General features: G+C 48.8%; 1 protein-coding gene across 1 annotated transcript in view; it reads left to right on the forward strand.

The window, feature by feature from the left end:
- Nucleotides 1-20078: 20078 nt before the first annotated feature.
- KCNJ3 (potassium inwardly rectifying channel subfamily J member 3) overlaps nucleotides 20079-23870 on the forward strand; it is a 41394-nt gene continuing 37602 nt past the window's right edge. The window contains exon 1 of the mRNA XM_084523922.1: nucleotides 20079-21011. Within this exon, the coding sequence (XP_084380048.1) occupies nucleotides 20334-21011 (678 nt within the window). The 5' untranslated portion in view covers nucleotides 20079-20333. The remainder of the gene's footprint in view (nucleotides 21012-23870) is intronic.

Here is a 23870-nt window from a genome sequence, read left to right on the forward strand (position 1 = left end):
CGTACCTGCATCCCGTGTGAAACACCCCAGAGCGCTCAGCCGGGGACCCCGAGCCCAGCGGGCAGGACTGAGGGTCGGGTCCCAGCTCTGGCTCCGACAGAGATGGCAGATGCTTATTTATATTTTTTAAAAAATTGTGGCTTAATCCTCTTGTTTCATTAGCGTGGTTATTAAGAACATGCTGGTGACACGCAGTCGTGTTGGAGGCACCACAGGAGCTGATGCCAGCCCGTGGCCAGGTATGGGGAAGTGTCCCGTCGTCTTGGTGGTGGTTCTGTTGGCCATGGCAGCAGAGATTTAGATCGTTATGGATTAATGTTCTCATATGTAGGTATTACAAATCCATGGGGCATCCATATTTTCTTGATACCTGTCATTAAATGAAAATTTGAAGCCTATTGAATTTGAAAAGTGATTGCTGTGCATGCACGGGAGCTCACAGGCCAACTCAGATGGGAGGCTTATCCCATCCAGCCTCCCTGCTCAGAGCAGGGTCAAGCACCTCCAATTCCCATCTTAAAATCCCCCCCCCCCAAATACACAACAGGGCTTAAAAGCTAGCAAAACAGAAGACTATAATCTTGCTTCATAGGAAGAGCATCACAGACAAATGTAAACACCAACCTCCGTGCAGAAGTTTGCTTTAAATTTCCATCTCCATCTCCTTCCAAAGGGCTGTTACCAGGCGTGCAGCCACTGGGGCTGGCAGAGGATATACCCAGCCCCAGGGCTTTTCCTTGCCATTGCAGAAACAAGAGTTTTGGGAGGTTCTGCAGCACCCGGGAGCATTAGGGAGCACACTCAGTGGTGCAGGCTCTGCTGGCAACCCCCAGGATTTCCGAGGAAGCTCCCCCAGCTGCACATGGCCACAGCCACAAAGCCTCTGGCACTGCCACCATTGGGTCTAGAGCTTTGCTTGGCATCGCTGCTGGGAGGCGAGGAGAGGTGCAGCCAGTCTGCAGCTGCCTAGGCTGGGGGTGCAACCCAACCACGGTTGAAGAAAAGAGTATTTTTCTCCTTAGAATTACTACAAAGGCTGATGCAGAGTGTGTGCGCCCTTGGCTAAGTGCAGTCACTTTGTTAGTCTGAGTGCAGCCGGCGTATCCATGGATCTGTGGCTGGACTGCTGTGCACTGGCTGGAGAAAAGTAGAAGGGAAATATGGATTTGTTCTATCTGACCAGCTTGTGAGCAAGTACCCCTGCTCCTGACAATTGCAGTGGTGTTGCTGCAAGCCTTCAGCACGCTGGCAGGGTGGCCGGCGTCTGGCATTAAGCTCAGACCTAGGAAAAAGCACCAAAGCACCTGCCTAATTCAGTCACAGCGAGTATTTCCATCGGCTTCGAGGGATTGAATCATGGATCTACCTCCTTTGTGCGAATGCAGAAACCCTGGAAGCCCTTCCAGGAGAGTGTCCTGTAAAGCTTGTTGTGCAGAACGAGGTGGTGGTGGTGTGCGGCACCTTAAATGCTGATACAGCGTCAGGGATGACAAATTACATGATTTAATGAATGAATGTAAGTTACTGAGCACTTGGACCCAGTCCTTCCTCCAACCACTAAATTCCTGCATTACCGTGGCAAAAAAATTTGGCTAAAATCATTTGAAATTTTTCCTTTGGTTGCCTCTCAGTGTCTGAGGTGCAAAGGGAAGCATTCAGAGCCACAAACCATGTCTGAAAAGCACTGATCTGTGTTTGGTTCCCCACTTATAAAATGTCTCAGAAAGGTGTTGGGAGGACTGGTTTCTATTTGCACAAAGTGTTTGAAATGAAGAGAACTCTCCAGATACTAAATATGATTATTTATTGTTTTCACTGGAAAAAATGCTTCTGGTTCTCGTATTTTTTGAGAATTGCTTTGATGAAATGAGCCGGCCGTAATGCAAGGTGGCATCAGCAAGGGAAACATTTAGAAGAGCAAGGTGAGCCATAAGCACTGCATGCAGCAGGAGTTTTGTTTGTGTCCCAGTGCCAGAGGTAGGAGAAACCAGGGACAGCCGAGAGCTGAAACAGCGAGGTGTTTTGAGCAGTCATGGGTGAGTTTCCTGCAAACATGTATTTCCCAGCCACAAGAAGGATTTCTTTCTTCCTTACGCTCTAATAGGAAGAGTGCTTTGAAGAAAAACTGTGTACTTGGATGTCAAATTGTATGTTCTGATTTTTTTATTTGCACCTTCTGGCTGCATCTCCCGTGGGTGCTGGGCAGAGCCTCCCCCAGGCAGCTGAGTCTGGGTTCTGCTCAGAGCTGAACACTGCCCAGTTTGCCCATTTTGAACAGTCTGGGAGCCAAAAAGGAGCTCACGAGCACTGCTGAACACCACGACATGCTGTGCTGTGCTGTGCTGTGCCAGCTTGCTGGAGACCTGCCCTGACCGTGAGGGCTCTGGGGTTGTCCCCACAACCCCAAGCCCCCGGTGCCGTCCCCGCAGGACACGCTGCACCCCCAAAGTGTGTCTGGTTTGCTGCCAGCACGAGCTGCCGCCGGGTCTGCTGGTGTTGGATGGGCACCTGCAGTGTGTCTTCACTCGCTTGCGTGGCTTCCATGCCAGCGCTGCTTTCCCAACGTTTGGTAACAACTCAAGCACCACCGCTCCGGTACGTTGTCACCCCCATTTATTCTTTTCCCCCAACAGCACGCACTCGGGCCAGCTTGGCCGGGGGTCCCCTGGAAGACCTGAGGCACGCAGTCACCTGAGGAAGGTGGGGATCGTGCCGGGCGTTTGGTCAAGAGAGAAGACCGAGGGACAGGGGGCGGCTTTGGGGACCTGCTTGCGAGTGCTCCTGATGAAGTGCTAGGAACATAAAATTTAAATTTGTAAAAGTAGATTGTGGATAAATAATTGCACATTTTAAATGTTGTAATGGTTATTAAATGGTCTACTGGTACTCTTTGCTGTACATTTAAATATTTATACATTTTTGTAGAATTAAAATATACTGGTTTAGTTTTCTTCTGGTGCCTTCATTTTTTCTAGATGCACTTAGTTGTTACGTGGTCAAGTGTTACCATCTGCTAAAAATTAGACTTCCAGTGCTAAAAATCAGACTTTCCTGTTTCCACATCCCCTGTTCCCATGTGCAGCTTTGGAAATTGTCAGGAGAGCCATTCCCATTCCCATTCCCATTCCCATCCCCACCCCGGTGAGCGCTGGGAGGTGAAGGCAGGAGCGGTGCGGCTGGGCACGTCGGTGTGGTCGTGTTCAGCAGCTCCTCAGGTCTTTCAGCTTGTTTTCCTCAGCTCCTCAGGGTTTTCTTTCCTTCAGTTACGTCTTGAATCCTGAAACGGGTAAGTTGCGGTAAGAAGGGGGGAGAGGGTCTGTTTTGAAATTAAGGATTTGTAAATGTAAATGAAAATTAATCCTCAGGAGACTGAGAGGCAGAGATCAGGTCATAGCATCAGTGCTGCCAGAGTGATTCCTGAGAAATGTGATCACAAATGATAACACAGGTATCGAGTCATTTCAGATTTTACTGTTAATTTCAATTCCGTGACTAAATCAAACCTTTTTGGCATTAACCGAATGAAAAGTTAAGGAAAGTGATAGAATGTTAAAACTGATATATTAAGGAGCCTTCTTCTGCATTACTGTAGAGGTACTGACAAAGAAATGATGGAGAAAAATATTTTTTATAGTAGCACTTTTAGACGAGTTTGTTGATTCCTCCATCTACCCGTTGCAGTGCATTTTGATGAACCAATTGACAAAAGTGCTCCCAAGTTAATGGCCCGTTTAACCAGATGATGTCCTTCCAAATGTTGCTTATGCAACTACAGAGAAAAAAAAAAAATTAAATCCTTTCTAGCAGGGTTTACCTGCTTCAGGGTTTTCTAAACCTAAAATGATCCAGATTGTCTGTGGAGAAATCTGTATTTGTGTATTTGTTTGTGTTGAGCCGGAGTTTATATAAAACATCCATCGCATATACGCCATTAAAAACTGTCAAGTTACTACTCTGATTATTAAACTATCTTGCAAAGATGCAATTAACTGTAGAGCTCGTTAATTATAGTATGTGAATCATTTAGATGAATCATAAAATAATCTATTTGTGAGGAATGAATGCAGACATAGAGGTATGCTTCTTTTTTGCATTTCTCAGAAATGTTAACAGCTAGGGCTGATTATGGAGCTAAAATTACAGTGAGGGAAACAACCTACGTCTGAATTCCCTTAAAACCTGTCCGCGTTTTTCTCCCTTCTTTTGTGGTACATTTAGGAGTTTAATGGAGACAAAAACTTCCTGTGGATCAGGCCCTTAAGCAATCACTGTGAGTTAAACACATGAGAAATAATTTAAACGCAACTCTTCAGTGGGCTAAAACTTCAAGTTCAAACCTGAATTTGAACCTGTTTTTGCAGCAGAAGGAGGTAGGATCTGCCCTGAAATCCATACCCATGCAGCTTGCAAACCGGTGGGATGGCATGATACAAACTTGGGCTCTGCATCTGTAAATTCAGCTTGTAAATATTCAGCTTTTTTATTATTATTATTTATTTTATTTGTAATTAGACTGTCATGCTGCAAGTCTGCAAACAAAACATCTCACATGCATAGTCCTAATCTATACCCCCAGCATGTGCAGCCCCATACTGCTAGAATGGCATAGCTAAAATTGTGTTTCTGTGCTGAAATGAAGCAATTGCAGTTAGCAAATGGATGTAGGCAGAGCAGTGCAAGAGAGGTAAGGATGGTCTTGGCAACTTCAAACCAAACCAAGTACAAACCTCTGAGCCTCGCTGGAAGTTGGCAGCGATAAAGCTTCTGTTCCTGTTCCTGTTCCTGTGGGACAAACGTTGAGATTCTCGGCAATGGAAACTCGATTTGAAGAATCCATTTTATTTCCTTTTACAAAAAGTTTGTTTTCTCTTTTTATTTGTTTCCCAGTCATTCCCCTTCCAGTGCATACAAGGCAGTGTTCATTACGGTTAGGTTCAGCTTTGAATTAAACAGCTAAGGACCAAATAAAGCTTCCTGTGCTTAAGCAAATCACCCTCCTGTGTGGGTCGTGTGTTTTCACTGACACCCAGTGCCACAGACGGGTGTTCCTGAGTAAATGTGCACCTCTGACCCTTCCCCTGGGATCACAAACCACAGCCTGTACACGGGGAGGGTAGGTGGGTACTGACTGCTGGATGCTGGACAGGACAAGGGCCACTCCAACGGGGGCTGTATGGGACACCCCGAGGCAGAGGCAGTGTGCTAAGGGAGCTGTCCCATACAGATGTGCCTCTTCTGGCCACAAGCACCAAAAGAAGTACGTGAGTGCTGGGTTTGGTCCTGCACATCCAGCACAATTCATCTGTGTGAAGGCCCTCAGCATTGAAGAGGAGCCACGCAGTTCATTTCTGCTGCTACGTGCTAATACTGCCCTCATGGGCTGCCAGGTAAAACAAAATTTCTGTCCCCTTCTTACCTTTTCTGGACAACTCTGGAGCATCTTGCCGCAGCAGTTATTCAACTCTGTGTATTCAAGTCCATGAAGTGCTGGGAGGAAAAGAAAAACAAACACAAAGAGGATTTCAGCTTCCAGCCCTGCGTTGCAAATAAACTCCAGCTGTAGGCCAGGCTGGAGCTGCGGGCTGTGCCCTGAGCGTGTTAGGGCTCTGCTTGGGTGCACGCAGTGCTGAGCACCGGGCTGATGCTTATGGAAATATCAGAGCACAAGGTGGCTGCTGTGTCTTTGGGTGCTTCAGTCTTAAGGTTTTTTAAGATGTTAGAGTCTGATCTTTGAAACTCTGAAAGAGTTTCCTTCAATCCTTCTTGCACACCAGGCTTTAGGACAGTGCTGTCACCCACGCCTTGCCCAGTAGGGCAGCAGGAAGGCATCACACCGATAACCCCAGCACACTGAGGGTGAACCACACACAGGGCATTGCAAGGTAAGAGTTTAAGTTATCCATGGAAACACAGATAATGTAGATCGATATGGAGCAGGCTGGTCGGCAAATAGCACAGGGTGACATCTGGGCACCCCGACCGTGAGCACCCTCCCGTTGGTGTGCAAGGGGAGCACAGCTCGTGGCTTACGGGCACAGGGGAGGAGGTTTGGCAGGTCAATAAAGCCAACAGGTTTGCTCGTTTGTGTGACGTTCCCCAGCATAATCAATGTTTCTGGTTCCCTCCTACGAAACCAGAACTGCCAATTCTGTCTTCCTTTATTGATTGATTGGGAAAAAAAGAAAAAAGGAAAAAAAAGAAAAAAAGGCAGCTTGTTGCACAAAGATCTATTTCCCAACAAAACCCCGCTGTGCTCACGTCCTGCCCGGGTTATCTGTAACCAAAGGCACTGCTGCAGAATTGCTGTTGTACTGCATCGGTCTGAGCGATAAAGCAGCGAGAGAGCAGGCTCTGAAGCCGAGCATTTGATACAGGGAGAAGGAGCAAAGGTTTCTGACACTCAGCTTGCAAACTGATCTATCTCCCACGCAAGTCTGGGGGCAGCCCATTGCCCTCTGCTCCTTGCCAAACACACTTTATACAGTTTATACCCACAGACATTGCAGCAAGTCATTGATTTAAAGCCTGAGCGTCTCGGGTTAGGTGCAATCCTTTCTGTGACTCTAAAGAAACAGCAACAGGAAGGTAAATTGAATCCTCTGATAGCTGCGTGCAGAGCTGGGGGTCCCTGGGGGGAGAGGGGAAGGGAGGGTCTGCTGGGGAGACCGCTGTGCACAAGGAGCTCACCCCCCTGCCCAATACCTTGTGGCATTGTCCCTTCGGACCCAAAGTGTGCCAACAGGGATGTTAAACAGTTGCTTAAAGATAATAGCAAGCTCTCTTATTAGCCTGCATTAATGATCCTCATGATGCCCCAGCCAGGCACCTCGCTCGGGGTCAGGAGCGCAGCTCCGCTCTGCCTCCAGCACGAGGAGAAACCTTAAAAATGCAGGGCCTCGACCCCAGGCCCCTCTGCGGAAGTGGAGCTTGATTTGTTTTTACCAAGTTGCTGTTGTTCCCTAAGGAGCTGTAGTTGTGATTTGTTTTACACATCTCGTTTGGAAACGAAGATCATTTGCCTTTCATTTGCTTTGCAAAGCTGCAGCGTCCTGCAGCTGCGCGCCTGCATGCGAAGTTCTCGCTGCCAGCAGCTGGAGCTGCAGGAGTCACGAGCCTGCCAAATGGGCACTGCACAACTGCTTCACTGCATTTGTGAGTCCTGTCTCTGCTCCCCCACACATTAGGAGATTTTCCTGAAAAATGCAGTGTCTGGCTCTCCGCAGTGTCTTGTAGCTGAATATCGTCATCAGATGCCAGAGCGGGATGCTCCAAAGAAGCTGCGGCCCCAGGTTTTATCTCTGCCGAAATTATTGCTATCCAAAACTGTGAAGATAACTTTTTGTATGGTCTATAACTAAGAGCATACTTTGTTTTGTTTACTTCTTATTCTAATTCTGAGAGAGAAAAAATCAGAAGCAGCAGTGCTGCTGGTCTGCATTGGTGTTTCCTCAGGGCAGCCCTTAGAGGAGGTCACCACGGCACTGCCTGGGGGCAGAGGAGAAGCTGATGCTACTTTTCTTTGCAACAAAAGAAAATTTCAGATGGCCCTGTTCTGAGTGGCTGGTGATAGAACTGAAGGAAAGAAGTAACAGCGATCCTAGGTTCAAGGGTCACACTTGACAAGGAGTCACCAAAACGGTAGTGTTAAATTAAACTGGGATGCCAATGGAGAATGATCAGGGAAACAGGAGATGGTAAACGTAAGTATTTATGGATCCAAATATGAAAATGTTAGCTTGCTGCAGGAATTTTGGCCAGTCAATTAATATGAAGTTATTCCTGAAGCTTGAAGTTTACCAACTCTTTGGGCACCCTGGTCTTAGAGGAGAGTTTACTTCTGTGGAGTAAAGAGAGTGCAGACAAAAACCCTCTTTTACTGGCAAAGTGCTTTGCTCCCTTCTTTGCACTGGCTGGGCATACATAAGCAGATACATTAGAAAGCAATGTAGAGATAAGAGGGGAAAAAAAAATGTGCAAAGGAGATGATAGGGTTGGAAAGTGCTTTGTAGTGTTTAACATTTCTAAAAATACAAAATCTGTAGAATGGAATCATCTTCTGGCAAAATTTATAGAAAGGCTTTGAGAGCTGGATTGGGAAAATATACAGTGGGGAGCCTCTGCATTTGCAAAGCAGATGAACTGCATAACTTCACAGAGCTTTCTGTGTCGGATAAATGTGCATGTAGGGGTCTATACTATATACGTGTGTATGTATATACACATTAGTATATGTATGAATGTTTATTTCATTGATGCTATTTTTCAGCAGATTGTGATGGTCCTGTTGCAGTTTGCTCCAGGCTTGACGTAGGAGATTGTCAGAGCAGGAGACGGGTGCTCCTCACAATTAGCTACCTTCTCTGCTGTTACCAGCAAAAGAGGAGAGCTCAAGGTATCAGCCCATTGTTAGGATTATCGAGTTTGTTTTGAGATTTTTTAAATCTCTTCTATTTTACCTGTAAAGTATAAAGAAGTGATTATGATGGCTAATTAGTTAGGATTAGTAACATGCTCATTAACCTCTTAATCCCTACGATATTGCTTAATGAAGACTATTAACAGATTTATATCCCTGTAAACTGCAGCTGCTTTGTATGTGGAATATATTGGAAAGCAATGTTCAGGTGAAATCCTGTTTTCAGAGGGATCCTTTACCTAAACTTACAAAATCTGTGGGTTTTGTCTGTATGTGTGTAGGGGTCTGTCCCACAGGTGAGGGACCCATCTCATCACTCCTGGCAGCATTTTGGCAGATGCAGAGCAGGCTTGTAGGGTGCTGCTGGCAAGCATTTCATTCCTCAAGATGCAGAACTGGACTTGAAAAGCTTTTTATTCCCTCTTCTGGAACATTTTCTATTCTTAAGATCAACTGGCTCGTGTACGAGCAATAGAAATATCAGGTCGTGACTGCCTTGCTTTTAATCGAAACTGGGTGTGGAGGAATGGAAATTTATTTCTGTTACAAAATCCCAGGAACCGTAGTGTGAACTGTGCGTTTCTAAAAAACATTTGAGATGTGAGGAAAATGTATTTTAAATCATATGGTTTTGAAGCATAGTAAAAAATTCGTGGCATTTTGTAGGTGCAAAGGCAGAAAGGAAGGCAGGATTTATATTCCATACATATAAAAGTAGGTAACGACTGTTTTTGAAAGCCCTGAAGTTATGAGCACAAAATGAGCTAACAAAGCATGCATTGCCTGTATTGCCTGCCTTCTACTCTTGTGCTTTAGTGCTTGCTCTTAATTTTAAACTACAAGGGAAAAAAAAAAAAAAAAAAGAAACCTCTGCTACTTGAGCTTTTCATTTTCGTAGTGGCTATAAGAAATTATTCAGCCAACATCTCAGAAATCCTGCCTGAGAGAGCAGGATTACCTCTCTGTGGGTGAGAGGTAAGGAACCTGCCACACAGTGCCGATGCTGGTGCACAAGCTGTATTTCTTCTAAAAGCTACCAGTTACAGCTCATCTAATGCCATGTATTCTGGGTATCTGTATAACTATTGATCATCCCTAGGAATCAGTTGGTTTTTTTCCACCTTAATGAATTCTGTTTCACTGATTACACCCTTTGTTCTGCCCTGGGTCAGGGAACATGGCCTATAAGTTATGATTAAGTAAAATGGGCCAGATAAAGATAACAATTTGTGAAAGTGATGCTAGTCTTTACGGGGATCCCTACATGCCTGCATTTAGTGCTGCAGATGGGGCGATTGCCCTGCTCCCCTTCTCCTGAGTCTGCTGCTGGGGGCTGGGGGCTGCTCTGGCCTCTCCACCCCCTGCATCGGTGGGGTTTCACGGTGGTCTCCCCTGAAAGACATGGACAAGCCCCCAGGCAGGTGGGTGCCGTCAGCCTGAGTTTAACGAGGTCAGTGGTAACGATCCTTAATGGCAAAGTCAGCAGGAAGTTATATGGGAAGGGTCGAAGCGTGTGTGGTTGCACCAATAAACCTCTCAGGCAAATAAGATCAGACCCAGGCTGTTTTCCAGGCTGTTGGTCACTTTTATCTCTTCTTTGTACCTCTGCCAATGCTGTAAATGCTTCGGAGAGAGGAAAAGCCCCGTACTGCTTCAGCGCTCAGACAGGGCGCTGCGCTCCTCCGGCCTGCTGCCGGGTTCAGCAGGCAAAGCTCAGCATGGGTTCACCTTTTTAACTCATCACACCTACACCAAGGTGTTGTGGGCTGGACCCACACCTCATTTTCAGTAATTCGGTATTTTTCTGGTAAAATAAATTCTCAGAACTTCCACGACATGAATTTCTGGGAAGAAAAAAAAAAAAAAAAAAAAAAAAAAAAAAGGATGCCTGCTCCAAAATGATCATAAGCACGGAGTAAACAGCCCTCTCCTTTGATGCACTTCTCATGTCTGAAGGGAATTAAACCACATGAAACAGAAACTTGATTAAAATCAACTACTGAGAATTGCGGGCATGCCTTGTTCTGAAATCTTTCTGTAAAAGTCACTGAAGTCATCGTGCTTAATAGCAGGAGCAAGGACTGGAGCTGGACGCAGAGAGGTTTCCCCCGTGAGAGAACAAATGGGACCAGCAGAGCACGGGCAGAGGGCAGCGAAGGTGTCTCCATCCTGCAACACCAAGGGCAGTCCGCAAGGGACCTGCAGCAGATTTTAGCTCAGGTTTTTGGAGCTGCATGGGTTTATTTTCCCTTCCCTGGCTGAGTGATTGTCGCTCTGGGAGATCTTGTTTGGGGAATAAATTCAGCACTTTGCTAACCTCACAAATAAGCAAGCAGCCTGGCTGGCAGCCGTGCGAGGCAGGGAAGGTAAGAGTGGGCTCGGCAGGGTGGATTGCAGGCTCTCATTTTCCCCCGTTTTGTCGCAACATCTCATTTACTGCATGGGTGCCTGAGGATGCATTTAGCTGTTGGGATATTCACAGAAGGCAAAGAGAAAAAACACAGGAGAACGCTGCCAATTTGTGTGCTGCATATCCAGATGCTAATGGTTATGTTTCCTACAGTCCTGATGGTCCAGCAATGCAGAGCATGGAGCTGACACCAGCCACTATTTCTAGTAGAGCTGCAGGGGATCGGTCAGGGTGTGGGGAAGGAGCTATGGGCCCAGAGCTGAGCATTAGCAGGAGAGAAGATGCTCAGTAATTCATGGCTGAGCTCTGACGCTGTGCAATGCAGAGCAAAACTGCTCCATTGCTCCTGCTCGGACTCCGAGCCCCCTGGAACAAACCCAGGCATCTGCTCAACCAAGGCTTGCATGGTTTATGGGTCATTTTCCTACAAAATATCCATTTTACATTTGATTTGCTGTCTCTAGGTGCCGTGGCGGTGCCTCCGGAGGTGGGGCAGCTGCTGGTGCCCCAGCTGGAGCCGCCGTGCTGGGGGACTGTGGTTGTGTGTTCCCTCCAGTGCTTATGCTTTGCTGTGCTTCCTGACCTCCCTGGAGAGGACAGGGGACGTGCCTGGTAATTAATCTAGCCAATTATATCAGAAATCAGAGAAAGAAATTGAAAGAGCCAAGTGAAGTTGAGCAGAATTTATCCTTTTTAACATGCGACCTCTGGTTACAATAGAACAGTCCTTTATGGGCCTGGGATCCTTTAACTATTCCTGACAGGAGTCAGAGCATTAATGATACCATGTATTTATATATTTTGTGATGTTTTATAAACACTACTGTTATTCACTGGGATTTATTTTGGAGGTCAGACTGAAGGAACCCCAAAAGCTGAGGGGCTTGGCTGCTGCAGCAGCTGCAAGTGAGCTGCTTGGCTTTAAAGAAATTCAGATATCAGCAGGCTTATGCACAGTGCATGCTGACATCCCTAGCCATGGCTGGTAAATCACTTAGTGGGGCGAAGGGCCACTAAGGTTGATGTTAAGTCTGCACAACCCAGGTTTAGAAAAACAACGCCATTGCGGCACAGCAGCGTGCTGATTGCGTGCCCTGACTCTTATTTTCTGGTGTTCACCTTGCAGTTGTTTGCTGTGCATTTCGGCCTGTGTTTAGGGCACTGTTTCAGGCGAGGCGAGCTCGTTGTGCCATGGGGCAGGCTCAGCAAGGCGCTGTAGGGTGGGGGGTACCTGCCCCGTGTCCTCTCCTTGACCGAAGGGGGTTGAGGAGGAAGCAGCTCCTCACTTAGAGAATGTTGGTGCTTCACAGTAAAGTCTGCTCAGTCTTGGAGGCGAGCTCATTTATTTCAGTCGTGTTCCTCTAAATGTTTCTTACGGAAAGTGCTGTCTCAGCATATCCAAAATTATTCTTGCAACACATTGATACAATTCAGATGTTATCCCCCTCATTACGCATTATCTGTGGAGATTGGGCATGCAAGCTTTTTTAAACATTATTTTATTTTATTTATTTTTTTCCACAGTGTTTGCAGGTGATTTTGAGATCGTCCAAAGCTCTGCAGCCCCTGTATCCGTGTGTCTGTATGGACCTTCCTGCAGAACAGGGTTGCTCCTGCGCCTCACCCCGCCCAGGGGCTGCTCCTCCCTGAGGACAAGCTTTCTTCAAATTTCTTCTTATTTTTTTTCCTTTTTATTTTTATTTTTTCCTTCCTGCAAACTTTTCAAAGAAGCCTGACCCACAACTGGCTTCACATTCACTTCCCTCACAGGCTTCAGGAGCAAGTAAAACTTTCTTCCTTTCTTCTCTGCTAGTTTATTTAAGATGGGAAAGGAACAATTTCCAGGTCTGTCTGCGCTGACATTTCAAGCAGAAATAATTGGCTGTATTTTTAGCTGTCCACATCCCAGAAGAAACAGAACCAACCGCAAATTTTCGCAAGGTGTGAGTTTATTTAGGGGAGAATTAATGGCTTGAGACTTCAAATAAGAACCTCATAAAAGCCTACAGCTGACCTGAGGTCGACTCACCGGCATCGTAACTTTGAAAATACATTTCTAAGGGAAGCCAGGGAGTTGGAAACACAGACACTTTGTAGCCCACGTGAATCTTTTTGTTCTGTCAAATGTCACGGCTGCATCTTGCCCACTTTGGTGTTAGTGCTGGCAATTGAAGGGGACTGCAGGAGCTGAACGCCTGCAGCTGGCATGGGGTCATGACAAACAGGCAGAAAGAAGTCGCTGTAGTGCAGCACGGGTGTGAACGGGGCAGGTTCTGCTGCCGTGGAGGACACAAATTTTAGCCCTTAATTCAGGGAGTGGGTGTGCAGACAGCACCGTGCAGGGCAGAATGAATGGGAAGAACAGCAGACTAATTAAAACAATTGCAAATTGGTCTTTTCGGGAACTAAGAGTATTACAGCAGGACAACAGACTGTCAGGCTGACTTCTCCCCAGCGTATTTAAAAATGCAATTTAGAAGCAAGAAAAATGCCTTCAATTCTTACACCAAAATTCCGGGTTCTGCGTTGCAAATGAAGCGTGCACCCAAACGTGAGGGCTTTGCACAATCCCCCTAGAGCTCCCATGCCCTGAGGCCCCGTGCAGCGATCTGTACCCTGCAGCCTGGCGGGGACACGGGTGGCCCGGTGCTGCTGTGTGGTCAGGGAGGAGGCTGAAACCCCCATGGAGGTCTTGTGGCCATCCTTCATTTAATGGAGCACAAGCTCTCGTAACGCACTGTCCTTCATGTGGCTTTAACGTGTCCCAGTCATGTTCAATCTCATGCAGCAATGCTGCACAGTTTGCCTTTAGTTTCCCCCTTTCATTTCATTCCCTGTACAAGCTTTTGCTCCAAGACCAGAACAAGTTATTTTTTTTTTCCATTCCTGTCCTCACTGCAGTATGTTGAATTAACTGATTGATTTTTTATTATTTTTTTTTCCAGGATTTGGTGGTGACAAGTGGAAGCACTGAGACAGGGCAGAGAAGACAGCGCTGCAGCGGGCTGGGGGCTGGCCCCGTGGCTCAGGGTGCCCTCGGGGCTCTCCTCCCCAGTGGCCCCACACTGAAACAGAAGCCATGGAAAAACATGAAAACACTGAAATATGTGCTTTTGTGTGTTTGATTGATTTTTTCTTTCTCACATCTTCATAACAGGGTAACAGGGTTTTTTGTTTGTTTCTGGTCTTTGGTTTCTTTTGGGGGCTCTTTTTGGGATGCTGTTGGGTACTGTCTGCTCACCCTCAGAGCACCAGCACGTGGAGGTGTTCCCAAGGGTGTTTTGTGCCCATGGGGATTGCCTCGGCCAGTAAAATGTATGTGAAACCATACTGACTTATGCCAAAAAATAAAACGGTTTTAAAAATGTCAGGTAACTTATCTTCCCCAAGCAGAGGAATTGATTGGAAGGCGCAGGCAAACCATGGGGGGTGTAAAAATGGGGCACGTTTGAACCTTGAACATCCGAGCTTCCAGTAACTATGGTTACTTGTGATTTTGTACGTGAGTGCTTCATGGCTGGGAGAATCCCTGAATGGGAGATTTGTTCTGGATCCGTGGGGGCGTTTGCTGCACAGGCACGGGTTTTTATCACATCTTAGGGGAAGTAACGTCTGCGAGCTGACCTGCCGGAGACAAGGAGGATGCTTTGGCCAGCAAGAAGCTGGGAGTAACCAGTGCCAGAGGCCAGCACACAGACCCTCGGTGCTGCACCCCATGCCAAGGGCCATCGTGCAGCTCCCCCAGGACCGGCCATCCCCTCCTATGAACTCCTCATCCCAGCTTCCTGCAGCAACCACGTCTCGTTGGGCTTTATTGGAACACCAGAGAAAATGCTCGTAGGCTAATAGCACAGATGGGAAATTTAGAGCCCATTTGAATGCTTGTCTTCAGCTAATAACCACTTATTGTCTGCAGAAGAAAGATGTTTGCTGCCTTTCTGCTCTAACTGTTGATCTGAAACGAAGATGGATTTAATTTCTCAGCAACATAGCTGTATCTTTCTGCAATCAGCCTTTACCTGTCAATTTTGCTGAAGAGTTGCTCTAAAGTTGTGTGAGCTATAAGCATGTGCTGTGCTCTCTTTCTTTTCTAGAACTATTTTAGCCACTTTCCTTTTATTGTGCTGTTTTGGAGGTGATTATTCCTCTCCAGGTCTAGTACTTTGCCCTTCTTGTTACTGAATTATATATATATATATATATATATATATGTATTTAATTCCAAATTATTATCTCATTTTGTCAAAGCATTTTAAATTCTAGTTTTGTTCTCATTCTTCTTTCAGTGCCTCTGAGTTTGGTACTGTCTGCAGATTTAACAGCCCTGCTTCCAGCTTCATCCACGGCTAGACCAGGAGCCACTGGAGGCCGCTGCCCAAAGTCAGTTATTAATCCCTCCAGCCCAGCTCTAACCCCTGGGGGAGGCACCAGCTGCAGCTTCTCAAGAGCTTGCACAAAAGATATTGCACTTTTTACAGGAGGGATAACAATTCAAAACCCGTGATGCCTGTGAAGAATTCAGCTGGTGATAGCACGGCTGTGAGGGACGAGGGGGTTAAGCACGGTGTGTGGCAAGAGACGTGGGCTGGGTGGCGCTGTATGTGGTGCCCAGCGTGCAGAATTTGGTCCCGAAAGGAAGCAACAGATGCAGATGTAATCAGAAATACATCAACTTTCAAGCAGAATACAGAGTCTTGGCTGTTGGCTCTGTAAAACTTGCTGCTGATGAGCCAAATCTCTGATCTTTGTGCGTGTGCACACACACAGCTCCTCGCTTAGATTGAAAACTTACCTATTTTGTTGAGTTTTAGCCTTCCTGACCTGCTTTCAGGAAATCTCCCACACGCCCCAAATACATTATCATTGTTTGATATAGTCCTGCTGACATGATTACTCAGAACATCAAAGGCAGCCTGTCTTGTTAACTGAAAAAGAAATAAGCAGCTCGTTTGGAAAGCTGCCCCTGATCGGGGTGGGAGAGCACCACGTGAGAAAACCCCAAATTCATTTGTTTTGGGTTTTCCCTACTGACTAAATCCTTCAGCTCTGATCCCCCTAAAACACCCGTGTGCCTGCCCACAGTCCTCTGGTTGTGGCTGTGGAGAGGAGTGCGTCTGGCCACAGGTGAGTTGTGTTTTTCTGAAACCTGGCTCTTGGAGTGTGGCTGCAATACCCTGGTCTTCTGAATGGCTTTGGCAAGGGGTAGCATTGCTGCAGTTGTCTCCAGATGCATGAAAAATTTATTCTATGTGAGGAGTTCATAGGAGAGCAACGAAAGAAAAGGTGAAGGCAAAAATATAAACAGTAGAGCATAGGAGCCTGGAGAGATTTCATCTCAGAAAACGCAAACAGTGACAGATGGCACTGAGCTCCAGGACTTTCGTCTCACGGTAGGTGTGTGTACATACCTGGCCATATTTGCCTGCATTACAATTTTGGGAATGAACCCAGTCATTTTGCTGTGCTACAAGGACGTCAGCGATCCAAGCCTGACCAGCTTTTTGGTTTCACACTGGGAAAACATTACAGAAAAGCGTGATACCTGCAGGGCGTGTGGAGGAGGACCCGCAGCTGGGGGGTTTGTTTTGCTGTTCCAGGTGAAATGACGAGGTGGAAGGAGCAGCTTCTCTGGAGCAAACCGAGGAAGGGCTGCAGACAGGAAGCCAAGGCTTTTGCCTCATGAATTTGATAATTTCACACGGACTGCATGGCACCTGAGGTGGCATTTTCTGTGCCCAGACCAGGCACGGCGAGGAGCAGGCAGGCAGGAGGGAGGGAAGCTGCCTGCGGCGTTGATCGCTGCAGTGCCAAGCGAAGGCAAGGGCTTGGATCCCTTGCAACACAGAAATACAGCACACACAAAAAGTTTCTGCTTCATTTATTTTTAAATTGGTGTGGCACGGCTCCTAGTGGGGCTCTGGCAGGATGGCAGAGGGGACACAGCGGGTTTGTCACCCCGGTCCCAGACACACCGCTTGTGAGATCTGTGAGCGAGGAGCTCCAGCCCCAGGGAGACAGAGCACCAAGAGAATAATGAATTTGGTCTGAAACCTTTAAAAGGGGGAGCTATGCAGCTGCAGAGAGCTCATTATCTACCTTTCCTAATTAAAGCACAAGTTCCCAGCCCAGCGATGGCCCACCAAGCGTATTGATTTCAGCACAGGCAGTCCCTAATGAAGAGCAGGCGATGCCCAGCCAGCGCTGCCAGTCGGGTAATGATGCCCCTTGTCAGCCAAGCCATCACAAGTACGCTTTCTAAACCATCAGCGCTGCTAAAAACAGCAAATTTGAGAGATTTCCTTCCATCAGTAAGCCTAGCTGCAGCCATCAGGAGGCCTCAAGGTGGCCCTGTCACAGCTCCGAGCCACCAAGGGCCACAGTGAGGTGGGTTTGGGAGCCCAACACAACTTCATCAGGGCACTGCTGTGGGCTCACGGGGTTATAAACCACCTGGGTAACGTCACCAGAGAATCTGCAGGCCTGGGAGTGCAGAAGACAGCGTTTGGTGACAGCTCTCCCAAATGCTGACGGAGCACCCAGCCGTGGTGCCTGGGGGCAGCCGTTTGAGGCGGTGTCTGTAGCTGCTCCCTGCGATAGATCCTCATTGAATTTCTCCAGTTGCTTATTGAAGCCGTGGATATTTATAGCTTCCCCGGTCCCCCGTGAGGAGTCCCTCAGGGCAGGAGGATTTTGCGTAAGCAGCATGTGAAGAAGTACTTTTTTCTCCCCTTTGGATGTTGGTCTATGTGCGACCGTGTGAGAGCAAACCAGAAAATGGGCATTGATCACTGAACCAAGGACTGCAAAATGCCAATGTAAATGCACACGCTGTAGTCAAATCGATAGTCCTAATGCCGCCTGCAGCCAAACAACCGGCCCCTCTCAGCTGAAGAAATCCATCCTCAGCAAGGGGAGCCTTGGCAAGGCTGGCGTCTTGCTTAAAACCTACAAAAATGCGTGAAAACAGCATGGGTGAGGAAAAAAATAATATTGGAAAAATAAGATCAAGGCAGGTTTTTATTTTATTTTATTTTATTTTATTTTATTTTATTTTATTTTATTTTAATTTAATTTTAATTTATTTATATTTTCTTTTTCATATTAGAAGTCAGACAGAGAGCACTGCACCAGGACACGTACACAGGTGATGCCTTTGCTCTTCTCCAGCCACCGGAGCGAGCCAGGAGCTGCCACCAAGAACCTTTTGGCCCCGTCCATGGCCAGCTGCCAGCCTCTGCCACTTGGAAGGGACCTCAAGGGGAACAGAGCTGTGCAGGACACCGGGGAGGCCATGCCCACCATGTCAGGGTACCTACATTATTCGGAGAAACATTTCATTTGGCTTCTCCTCAGAGTGAAAAGAAGTCACTCTGAATTTGGCCAGGAGTTAGCAGTAGCAGTAAAAGTGACGTTGCTTTGTAATGGTTGGGTGTAGTTTGGTGGGATGCTACCTTCTGCCGGGTGGGCTCTTCTCTGGTTTATGGCTATCCAGCCCTTCCTGCAAGAACGGGAGGCAGAGGACACATGTTCCCATGGTAGGAATCACAGAAATGGAAGGGCACTTCCATTTGTTCTTCCATTTGCTTCCATGTGTGGCTACCTCCAACACCAGGTGCCATAGGACTCTGAGGTCGGTGTCCATGCATGGGTTCAATGGGCCCCAGGGAGCTGCTCCTGCTGCAGAAATCTGGCCAGGTTTGCAGCTCTGGAGCTGTTTTCCTGATTTTACTGTGCATTTGCTTACGAACCAATTTGATGATTCACGGTGGAATTTTCTGTTCTGCAACCTAAGAACATTGAGAGTCTCAATTTGAATTTGAATTGGAAATCCCCACATGGGTTTCCTGAGTGGCTTTGCATCCAAATGAGTGTTTCCTTCTCCTGCCATGCATCATTACGTTCCTGGTTCTGGAAGCAGGACTGTTTGTATCAACGGCATGCCTAATTGCGGAGAAAAAAATCACTCAGCTCATGATTTGGACGGGGAAAAGGGTTCTGGACTTTTCCTTCCTAACTCTGGCATGGCTGAGCTCTGGATTTAATTGAGAAGCACGCGTGAGGCGAATAGCATCACAGACATCAGAAGGGATGGGAGTTTAAGATACAGTTCCTGGGTCTTTTTACCTTCCCCCCCAGGTACAGCATAAGGACACAAGCAGGCATCTCCACTGGTTTCTGAGCTGCTGGCTGGCAGGAAACAATCCCTCCAGGGTGTCCTTAAGAGCAGAGCGTTAAGAGCAGAGCGTTCTTGTCACCAAGAGCTTCACATGACAAAGGACATTTGTAAAGTCCATGATTTTTCCAGCACTCACCTTATTTCCTCACCTCACCAGGTAAGGCAGAGCACACAGGTTGTAAGTCTGCTGGCCTCCCCAGGAGCTGGGAGAGTTTTGAATTTCAGTAATTAGAAAGAAATGGCTTCCTTTACACTGCTGTGGTTTCTGTAACTATAACATTGTGATTAACAACATAAGAGCTATACCCACCCCCTTAAATTTAAACATTTAAACTGCATCACTCCAAGCTTCCTTAGCGTGTAGCATCAGTTTGGAGCCTCACCAGCACCCTGGGCAGCAGGTGGCTGCCACCAGCTTGTGGCCCTGCTGCTAAAGCCCGCTGTGCTGCTGGCTCAGCCGCTTGGTTTGCGCTGGGTCACGCTGCTTCTGCTTTTTAAAAACCATTTAAAGATCCCAGTGGCCAAGCACCCACCACACCGTAGATGTGATTTTGTGATTTCCATTTGTTTAATCTTTTTTTTGTTTGTTTGTTTTTGTTTTCTCCCAGTTTGAAAACGTGTGCTGGCCTGGCGTTTTGGACTGAATTCCCTCTGCCCCTGCCCTTGCTCCTGGCAGAGGCTGTGGCTTTTGGGCACTGGAAGGATCTTGCTGCCTTCCAGGTCTGCACATGAGGGATCTTTTTGATCTTCTCGCTGCCTTGCAGGTCTCCCCTCATCCCCGTGGCTGCTCTCCAGACCCTCCATCGTTCGTGTCCCTTCTGAACTACGGACAAAGGGACTGCAGACGCGAGGGCTGGGCACGATACCCACTCGCCAAGCACAAATTACCAAGCACAAAGCTAATTACAGCACACCCCAGCCCTCTCCTGCCTTATTCCTCACCCGCCGCGGGAGATGCTCCGAGCACAACGCGGGCTGCGGGGCGTGGCGGGGGGGCGTGGCCAGGACCTGGGCGTGACCTGGGCGTGGCCAGAGGGGGCGTGGCCAAGGGGGCGCGCCCTGCCCGGGGCCGCGCCGCGCCGCCCCTGCCGCCGGCTCCGCGTGGGTGGCGGCCGCGCACAGCGGAGCCTCCGCGCCCGCAGAGCGGCGGCGCCGTGCGGGGCCGTTTCGAGCCGTGCCGAGCCGTGCCGAGCCGTGCCCAGCCGTGCTGAGCCGATCCGAGCCCCTCCGAGCCGTGCTGAGCCGGTGGGAGCCGTGCCGAGCCGTGCCGAGCCGTGCGCGGTGCCGTGTCCGCGGTGCCGTGCGGGGCGGTGCGGGGCGGTGCGCGGAGCATGTCGGCGCTGCGGCGCAAGCTGGGGGACGACTACCAGGTGGTGAGCACCTCGGCCAGCGGCGGGGGGCTGCCGCCGCCCCGGACGGCCCCCCGGGGGAAGCGGCAGCGCTTCGTGGACAAGAACGGGCGCTGCAACGTGCAGCACGGCAACCTGGGCGGCGAGACCAGCCGCTACCTGTCGGACCTCTTCACCACGCTGGTGGACCTCAAGTGGCGCTGGAACCTCTTCATCTTCATCCTCACCTACACCGTGGCCTGGCTCTTCATGGCCTCCATGTGGTGGGTGATCGCCTACATGCGGGGCGACCTCAACAAGGCGCACGACGACAGCTACACGCCCTGCGTGGCCAACGTCTACAACTTCCCCTCCGCCTTCCTCTTCTTCATTGAGACCGAGGCCACCATCGGCTACGGCTACCGCTACATCACGGACAAGTGCCCCGAGGGCATCATCCTCTTCCTCTTCCAGTCCATCCTGGGCTCCATCGTGGACGCCTTCCTCATCGGCTGCATGTTCATCAAGATGTCCCAGCCCAAGAAGAGGGCCGAGACCCTGATGTTCAGCGAGCACGCGGCCATCTCCATGCGGGACGGCAAGCTCACCCTCATGTTCCGGGTGGGCAACCTCCGCAACAGCCACATGGTGTCCGCGCAGATCCGCTGCAAGCTGCTCAAAGTAAGTCCCCGGGGACACCCCACTACTGTCCTCCTCTGTGCCCCCCCGGAGCTGCTGGTGCTGCCGAGCAGCATTTGGGCAGGGAGCATCGCTGCTGTCCCCTGCCTCTGCCGTGGCTGCCTCCGTGTGCCCGCGGTGCTCGTCGCGCTCAGCCGTCGGGCGCCAGACTTACACGCACCCGGCCATCTGGTTACCCGCAGCCCTATAGGGTAATGTTTATGTGCTGTGCTGTTTTACATGCATGTCTGTATAAAATGCTCGGTTTCTTCCCTGAGAGGTAACACTTTGTAGCTGGAACTCCTCGCTGTGCATTTCAGAAGGAAGCTGTGTGCCTTCCTGCTGTGTTTCTGTGCTCCCGGGCAGCGGTGTGTCCCGCCGGGCTGAACTCCATTTACGTGGTGCATGAACTTCACCGAAAGCAGAATTTCAAAGTTACACATTTTAAAATCATGCTAGCAGCCCCGCATGTCTGAGGAAAATAGGGTATTTGTCTGAGACTTATTGCCAGTCTTTTATTTATAGGGGAGCAGAAGGAAATGTGGAGCGGGTGGCAGGGGACGGCTCGGGTGATGTTTGGTGTGTGCAGAGCATCCTGCACGTTGCCTTGGGCTGGGGGACATGGGAACTGTGTGCCTGGGGGTCCCTTGGGGGCATCCCAATTCCTTCCCTGCTGCCCTGCACAGGGGGGCTCTTGCCCTATCTGCTGTACCCAGGTCCAGCGAAGCACAGGTACATTTTTTTTTTTTTAGGGGCAAGATTTGTGTTGTTTTGGCCCAAATAAGTGTTTCTGCCAGGGTTTGCAGGCAGGATCCTCGCTGCTTTTGCTGAGCTCTGCAGGACCCCCACTGCATCCTAAATAATGGGGGAGTCCGTGGCCCAGAGGCTTGCCCTTGCCTGCAATTTCCGTGGAGTCGTGGGGGACACAACAGGAATTAAAACATCTGCACAATTTCTCTCGTCTCCTTCCTACCGTGCCCGGCTGATTTTTGCAGCTCGGGACTGACATCACTGGGGATGCTCTCACTGCAGCTGACCTGGAAGCATCTCTTCCCGTTCTCTTCTTCTTGAGTAATCAGCTCAGGATGCGGTTACGTTCTCCTGATGTGAGCTAACGCCGCTTGTTTCCTCGCAGCCGAAGTTTAGATGGCTAAATTGAATTATGTGCAATTAGCCTGGTAAGTAATCATCCAGTCTTTAGAGGGCACCACAGTGACCCCTCAGCTGCCTTGCCTGCCGAGGCCACGCTGGCCGGGGAGGGATGGGACTGCCGCATTTAACATGCATCTTTAATAGCTTTCAGGAATCAAAATGAGTCATTTCTATTACAGGCCTAAAAAAAAATAGCCCTTTTTGTATCTGTGTGGTGCCTCTGATGGAATTTTAGAAGTTAGAGCTTAAAACTTAGTGTGGCTCCACCAAATTTCCTGAACTTTAAATGTGTGGAAGGCTGCCTTTATGGATGAAGTCATGTATTTGTGTTCTGTCATAATGCTGGAGTGACAGGGCTGAAGGGTTTGCAGCTGTTTTGTTTCTTTTTTTTTATTTAAAAAAAAAAAAAAAAAAAGTGAGAAAACCAGAAGAGCCCAGGGAACCTCGGCATAGCAGCAGTTCAGACAAAGCAAGCTGTCAGTGCTCAGGGACATAATTTGTGTTGTAAAAAAGCTCCTCTGTAGGAGCTCCGTACGCGGGCAGGTATAAATGGGTAGCGAGAGGGAGAAGAGCAATAAAGGGCTAAAAGGAGGCTCTCCTGTGGGTGCAGTTGCTAGCCAGCGCTGCACATCACCTACCAAATTTCTCCGCAGGGTGCAGTCCTCACGCTGCGCTGGGGAAGCGATGCCTGGCCAGGCTGCTGCCCGGGGAAAAAATAAAAGAAAAAAAAAAAAAAAAAGAAAAAGGAGGAAAATCCAGGATTGCAGCAGGGAGAGCAGGGTGCTGCCGTGCTGGGGCAGCCTGCTTGGCTGGCAGCGGCAGGGCTGTGCAGCTGAGGGCTGTCGCTGCTCCAGGTTTTCTCGCTGGTCTCACGCCCATGGGTGCTGGCACAGAGGAGAGCTCGGCCCCATGCTGGATGCCCGGCTGACTCCCATGGGTGCACCCTGCCTCGTGTACCACCCTGTGTGCCAACGCGGGGCCACCAGGACAGCCGCAGGGCTGGCACACAGCTCCTCGTGGGTGCTGCTTCTTAGGGAGAAGGGTATTCCGCTGTAACAGCTATGTACAACTGGAAATCCTGCTGGAGTTCTGGGTTTCTGTTTTTTCCTGGGAAGACCGTGATGGAGAAAAAAAAAAAATAGAAAGCCATAAAGCTGGCAACTTCGTGCAAAGACTCATTCATTGGAATAATCATCTTGCCAAATGAGTCTCCAAGATTGTGAGCAACTTGGAGAAAACTTAGATGTGTGGATCTGTGCATGGCACAGCCAGAGGAGTCATTCAAGGTCAATTCTTCTACAGATGTAGTGTCTAGGGCAGCAATTAAGAAATATAATAAATAATAATATAATAAATAATGGGAGTTTTTGCACCCTGGCTTGTGCTGAGTACTGGCTGTTACTCAGGTGTCGAATAATCTGTGGTTTGCAGCAGTTCAGCTCCCAGCCTTTACCTGGGCTCCCCTGGAGGAGAGGCAGCCCTGGTGCCCGTGTCCACCCCACCGCTGGCAGACGTGGCTCCGACCACCACAACCCCAGTGTTCGGGGCTGCCCTGGTGGTCCTGATGGATGTCATGGCACTCAGGGGGAGCATGCCAGTGCCGACAGACTGCGGCAGCGGCACAGCTCTGAGGCGCCAGGCAACATCCCGCTCATTTTTAACCTTTTTCCCATCGTTTTCTTCCCCCGTCTGCATTTCATGCCTGTTTCC

The sequence above is a fragment of the Aythya ferina genome (assembly GCF_964211825.1).
Source record: "Aythya ferina genome assembly, chromosome: 6".
Lineage (NCBI taxonomy): Eukaryota > Metazoa > Chordata > Aves > Anseriformes > Anatidae > Aythya > Aythya ferina.